At 42.1% G+C, this 7229-nt stretch overlaps 1 protein-coding gene across 1 annotated transcript; it reads right to left on the bottom strand.

Moving 5' to 3' along the window:
* Nucleotides 1-1935: 1935 nt before the first annotated feature.
* Nucleotides 1936-2610, bottom strand: LOC114171191 (uncharacterized). Its single transcript, XM_028056390.1, has one exon. It carries the CDS (start codon nucleotides 2608-2610, stop codon nucleotides 1936-1938), a length of 675 nt encoding a protein of 224 aa, XP_027912191.1.
* Between the last annotated feature and the right edge of the window lie 4619 nt (nucleotides 2611-7229).

Genomic DNA, 7229 nt, shown 5'->3' with positions numbered 1-7229 from the left:
AATTCACATTTCTGCATTTTTCCTAGTATTTCAGTCGACTGTTTTTCAGTTTCAATCGATTGATTATACCAGAACAGAATCTGTTTAGTAAAATCGATCTGTTAACTCTGTTTTTGATCGATTGAAAGTGTATAGTTCAGTACTATTTGCATCCCAACTTGGTGATCTATTTGATTCAATTAAAGTAGGTTTTAGCTTGCAAAAATAGCCTAAAGTTTTAACTAGCCAATTCAACCCCCTTTCTTGGCTTTTCAACCATTACAAAACTAACAGGAGGGACTTACGTGGAACGAAAGAATGAGGCTGAGCTTGCTAAGCCATGACGACTCCAAACCCTAGAAAAGGATGACGGCAGCTTCTCTAAGAGATGTGTAGGATCTGTTTTACGAAGAGTAGCTACAAGTTAGGGTTTTGGGGTATCTTAGGTCAGAAATTGAATTGGGCCAACCCCATTTAGGCCCAAAAGATTGGGCAGCCTCTACAATAAGATAGGCAGAAATAATTGGTCCTTTCGAGTAAGCAGTGTCAAAGGTGCCACTATTTTGGAGAATCCCTCTATGAACCTCCTATAGCAGCCCGCTAACCCCACAAAGCTCCTGATCTCTGTGGCCGACTTAGGACTTTCCCACTATACCACTGCCTCAACCTTCATTGGGTCCACTGCAATCCCCTTGGTGGATATCACATGCCCCAAAAACTGAACCTCATCCATCCAGAATTCGCACTTGGACAACTTGGCATATAACTATTTCTCTCTCAGAACACCAAGCACCAACCTCAGGTGTTCTGCATGCTCCTCCTGAATCTTAGAATAGATAAGGATGTCGTCTATAAAGACTACGACAAACTTATCTAAGAAGGGTCTGAAAATCTGGTTCATGTAGTCCATGAACACTGCTGGAGCATTGGTCACACCAAAAGGCATAACCATGTACTCATAGTGTCCATACCAGGATCAGAAGGTCGTCTTCTACAAATCATCAGCCTTTACCAAAATCTGATGGTATCCCGACTGCAGGTCTATCTTCGAGAATACTGACGACCCATGCAGTTGATCCATCAAGTCATCAATTCTCGGGAGCGGATACTTATTCTTGATCGTCATCTTGTTCAGTTGCCTGTAGTCCACACATAAGCGTGAACTCCCATCCTTCTTCTTTACCAGCAACACTGGTGCTCCCACAGCGAAGTGTTGGGTCGGATAAACTGCTTCGCCATTAGTTCCTTTATCTGTTTCTTAAGTTCCACCAACTTCGCCGGAGCCATGCGGTATGGAGCCATCGATATCGGACTTATCCCCGGTACTAGGTCAATAGAGAACTCCACCTCCCTACTAGGAGGTAACCCAAGTACTTCATGTGGATACACGTCCTCAAACTCATGCACCACAGGTATAATTGATGGTCCCTCTCTCTCCTCTACTTCCATACGGGCGAAGATTATGAAGCATTGCGCGCCAGTCTGAATCTCCCTCACCACCCCCTAAGGAGACACTAACTCGAGCTCCTCTGAATCGGGAAACAACAACCTCTTCTCCCGACAGTCTATAAAGATGCGGTTGGTAGAGAGTCAATCCATCCCTAGGATCACTTCCAACTCTTAGAGAGGCAGACATATCAGATTCACCCTATATTTGCGTCCTTCCACCTCCACAGGACACCTAGCACACAAGGAAGATGTCCTGACCAAACCCGATGTCGAAGTAGATAGCACAAGTTCACACTATAGCTCACACACCGGCAGACCCAACTTTTTCACACAAGCATATGACAAAAAGGAGTGTGTCGCTCTAGAATCATATAACACGCAGCATCTCATCCCAGAAATCACACAATAACGCATAACGAGGTTACCTGAACCTGTCGCCTCTGCTCTGGTCATGGCATAGACTCTCCCCGTCGCCTGAGGCTTGTTGTCTTTATCTCTCCGCTGGTGCTAGTGAGGAGTCTGAACTGGAGGGCGTGCCGTTGCCCTAGCAATAGTGGGACAATCCTTCCCGAAGTGGCCCTCCTTGCCACAGTTGTTGCATCTGCGGTAACCCTCCATGCAAGGGCAAGCGCTCCTCAAGTGTGGGCCCCCACATATGTAACACTGCACTCGACCCTGCTGGGGAGGAAGACCCCTAGACCCCTGAGGCTGATGGGGAGGTCTATCATATGGTTTCCTCCGCTCGTCGTGTTCGGGCTTGGACCCAAATTGTCCACCAATCCTCTGAGGCTGTTGGGGCCGCTGACCTTCTACCTCATTCTTCGTCTTCTCCATCACCGTGGCCTTCTCCACCAAAGCGGCAAAATCCTTAAAGGATAAGGGTGCTACCATCAAGCGAATATCTCCCCTGATGTCGTTCTCGAATTTTCGGCATCTCCACTCCTCATCCAGTGACAAGGTATAAAAGCGGCTGAGGTGCTTGAACTTCTCAACATAGTCGGTCATCGTCTTCCCTCCCTGGGTCAGTTGGAGGAATTCCACCTCCTTGCCATATCCAATTCTGTCTGGGAAATATTCCGGGAGGAATTTCCCCCTAAAGGCCTCCCATGTCACCGGCTTGCCTCTCTCCTCCATGATGGATTTGGTACTGGTCCACCAGTGCTCAGCCTCCGCGGTGAGCATGTATATTGTGACAGCTAACCTATTCTCCGCTGAGCATGTTTTTGCATCAAAGATCCTCTCCAGATCCTTCAGCCACTGCGTCAGGGCTCGTCTTCCCGTTGCACTTCACGGGATGGTGTTTCAGGAAGTCTTACGGACTCTACTCCCTAACTGGTGGTGGTGGCTCCGGGCTAAACACAGGGGCAGTCGCCTTTCTCTTCCAGCTGGCGGAGGGCCTCCATATGCTGCCTATGTGCATCCTCGGCAGCCACACGTGCAACCTCCATCTGCTGCATCACTGCCTACTGTTGCTCAAGCGACACCGCCTGTCGCTGCATCGCTGCCTCATGTTGTTGCATTATCGCTGTGCTTTGCTGCGTCATGGCAGCCACCATCGCCTCTATTGCCCTGGCGATATCGGGCAAGTCACCTTGGGACGATTGTGAAGTCCTACGAGGAGGTGCCATAGTTCACTGGCACACATAAAATCATTTGGTTAGGCTCGAATAAGGCAAGAATTTAACTAAGAACACTCAGAAGGCACAGAGAAAGCTAAGCGGACATCCAAGTCCACAGACCTAAGGAATGACCGCTCTGATACCATAAATGTAACGTCCCATTTAATTATTAAGCGAAATTAAAAGACACGTCACACAAAATAGTAATGTAGAGTAGTCCAGGGGTCCTTAACAAAACCCCTACAAACTGAGCACACCACGATGCCAACGGAAACCAGATAAAAGTCTAACAAAATGAGAGTAGAATAGTAAAGCATAGAGCAATACATGGGTCGTAGCCCTAAAGAAAACCCATGAAGAAAAGAAACATAAAGTCCAGCCCAGATGGCTAAGCAATGGAATCACCATTTCCTTGCTAACCACGAGAACCTCGCCCATCTGCTCCCATCAATCAAATTGATGATCATCGCAAGAAAGAAGAGCTACATACAAGACAACCATACAACAAACAGGGTAAGCTAGAGCCAACAACATTTTCATCATATAGTCAAATATACTTTCACCATCCAATATCCATACAACAACCAAGCATGTTATGAATTTTCAATCGATACACTACGACTCGACTCGACTCATCGGGATACGTATAACTTGGTCGGATTCAGGGGATGCTTGCACTTGTGGTGGATACCTCTGCTCACCCCCGAGCTATGTGTTACAAGTGTTACGATGGATCAATTTTCACTCACCACAAGGTTAGCCCTTAGTGAATTTCAGGCCTCCTACTACTCTTACCACAGGATTCAGTCCGCTCTAGGTGGACTAACTGACTCCTTAGAATGTCAGGATGCAACCTTACCTTGAATACTTACCTAGTTATACAGATGGGGCACCACCATGGACACCCACTAACAAGGGCCATGGAATTACGTCCCGACCATTGAAGCGCAACCCTGGAGGCCTCACCTAGAGACTCCACATAATTACACATTGACATGGACCCAACAATCATAAATCAACAATAAGAGAATACCAATCATGCTTACAATTCCATGTCAACCTCTGAAAAATAACACCTCATTCGTATCACATGTTGAACCCATACCACTGGTCAATACCACCCCATGAGTATAGGGCCTTGATGAGTCATTATTATCTTCCATTCCACTACCCTTTGGGTACCCATTAGACAGTTCATTAATGCTTAATTGTTCATCTTTAGAGTGTTTTTCATCTGTTGGGCTTTATTGGGCCACTGTTCTGAATTTGGACTAATGTCACATTATTTGGCCTAATTTTTGTTTTTAATTATTTTTAGGTATTTGGGTGAAGCAATTTGGAGCTTGGACGTCAATATTCAGTTGAAGAGAGTCGCCACATCATTTTCACATCATTTCCATGTCATTTCCACATCATTTCCATGTCAGCAAAGTCAATGGGTCAACATTTGAGGCCCAGAGTGGCATTTTTGTAATTCTGCAGCTCATAATGGCAGTTTCGTAATTCTGAGTGGCAGGGGTGATATGACCACGAAATTTGGTCTGCATGGGGAAGACCAGCCGCTCCATCATCTTCAACCTCTCTTCAAAACCTCCATTTTCGTTCTCCAAGCTTCCATGGACGTGCCCCTTGCGGTTTTTCACATTTTTGGCTCATTTTTACCGTTTTTATGCATATTTGATAGCACCCATTGAGGGTTTTACGTTTTGAATTCGTTTTCTTGCTTGCGCAGTTCGTTTTGTGGGTTTTGTGGGTTTTATACAATTCGTTTTGAACAACACCCATTAATGCGGTTTTCGCATTTATATATGATAGCACCGTTTTGCATTCCATTGAAGCTTTGAAATCTCTCTTTTTGCTCTTAATTTGCGTTTTTCATATTTCATAAGTTAGAGGTTTTTGATTCTGTTTGTGATTCCAGAATTGTGGTGTCTAATTGCTCATTTCCATGTCTAGTTAATTTCGTTTATTGACTCCTTGATAAAAAATGCAATGAAGCTTTGAGGTTGTGCTTACTTGTGAAATTTGCCATATCTCTTTGTTCTAATTCGGGAATGCATTGTGATGAATCTGTTTGTGCTTAATTTACAGAGTAATTGCATGTTTTTTGGTTAAGTTATGTTCATGCTTAATTTATGTAACTTGGTTGTCACGAATTTAAGGATGTGTGCTTTGCTTAATTGCATAATGAAGCTAGATTGTAATTTTCGCTTAGTAGATTATTATCTAGTGGATTGAGAGAAGGCAGAGGTGTTAATCTGGTGGCCTATGATAAATGAATTTGGGTTTCAATCAAGGATGTCAATACGGTTTTAATCACTCTTTGCATTCAATTAATCTGTTGATAAGAATTCTGAATTTGTCTGCCAACCCCCGCCCCCTTTGTGTTGTATTGTTGTGTTCGTCTACAAATTGAAGCTTTGAATGAAAATATTGGTCGTTGGGAGACGACTTGGTTCACTTTCAGATACTGCATTTAATATGTTTTAATTTGGTGGGGTACGACCTCTATCAGGCCTCATCTTATATCAATACTATGTCACATTAATTCCAACTCACTCATTAATTTCACATGCGAAGCTTCCACCATATCCATCATTCCATTCATGAATTATGTCACACATACATGGCAATCCATTATATATATATATATGTATATATATATATATATATATATGTATATATATATATATGTATATATATATACATATATATATATACATATATATATATATATATCTCAACATATCAAGCATACCCAAACAATTACAAATCATTCAAGGATAACCAAACAACCAAACCACGCACTATCTCGCCCAATCCCTCGCTCAGGCTGAAGGGTCTCGCTCAGGTGAGACAGTCTCGCTCAGGCGAGCCCCCTTTGCCTAGGCGGGGGCTCGAAAAGGAAACAGGAACCAACGCGCGATCTCGCTTAGGCGAGACCCCTCTCGCCTAGGCGAGTGGTTCGCTCGCTCAAAATAATGAGCTGGTCGCTTGGGCGACCTTTCACGAAAAAGGACTTGGGCGAGCCTCCGCCAGACTCGCTTAGGTTAGTCCGACTCGCCTGGGCGAGATTCTCAGTTCTTGCCCTGGTCTTACCTGCAGCAGATGTATCTTTCAACCCCAGCCAATCATACAAAGCATTTCACGTCCCAAGAACAATGATTAACCCATACAAACAATTCACAAGCTCAAGAACATGCATAAAAACACAACTTAAACTCGAACCCTCACTTCCCGTACCTGGAAACGTTAGCTAAGGCTTTGATACTCGAACAGTGAGGGACAATAGCTCATGGGACTATTTCGCGAGCTGAAAAACAGTGGGACAAGTTCCAAAAATGAGCTCATTAGAAAGCTCTAACTGAGAACATACGGAAGAATCAAAATGAACATAGAGCTTGAGTTGGGAGGGACTTACACAGAACGGAAGAATGAGGCTGAGCTTGCTAAGCTATGACGACTCCAAACCCTAGCAGAGGATGACGACAGCTGCTCTAAGAGATGTGTGGGATCTGTTTTACGAAGAGTAGTTACAAGTTAGGGTTTTAGGGTATCTTAGGTCAGAAATTGGGCCTTACACTAGAGGTGTGCATTTATGTTGTCTTTTTAATAACTCTAAAATATCATATACATATTTTCCTACCTTTCTTTTTCTATTTCTTATGAAATCTTTTTAAATCTCATGTATATAACCATATTCACCCACGTAACATTATATCTTTTCAATAAATCCATTTAACAAATAATCATCATTTATAACTCATTTATAGTGCAATAATTACTTTATATATGCTTCAAAATAATCTCTTATCTTTCATATCCTAAAACATCATTTAAATAAAATAAATCTTTTAAATTACTAAACAATTACGTTTCTTATAATAGCTTTCTAAATAAATACTTTTTAAATAATTAGTGGTCACTTAAAAATATTTAACATCTTTTAACAATATCTTATAATATTTAACGACATATATCTAATATATTTTAATTAAATAAATTTTAAACCATTTTGTCTTTTACTTTAAATATTTATTTAATCTCATTTATTTATTTTTATAATTATTATAATTTTTTGATCTCTTATTCTCTTAACAAATCAATTTTTCGTCCTAAAAAATTAAATTTCTAGAATGCATTTTATACAAAATTAAAAATATTTTAAAACTGTACAAAATT

The sequence above is a fragment of the Vigna unguiculata genome, chromosome 5, assembly GCF_037176805.1.
Source record: "Vigna unguiculata cultivar grain cowpea cultivar isolate G323 ecotype 2 chromosome 5, ASM3717680v1, whole genome shotgun sequence".
NCBI classification, from domain to species: Eukaryota; Viridiplantae; Streptophyta; class Magnoliopsida; order Fabales; family Fabaceae; genus Vigna; species Vigna unguiculata.
The sequence above is the reverse complement of the archived record's forward strand: the minus strand, read 5'-3'. Positions and strand labels throughout refer to the sequence as shown.

Excerpts from the sequence above, each read along its gene's own strand:
- LOC114171191 (XM_028056390.1), bottom strand. The coding sequence starts at position 2,610 with ATGCTCACCGCGGAGGCTGAGCACTGGTGGACCAGTACCAAATCCATC.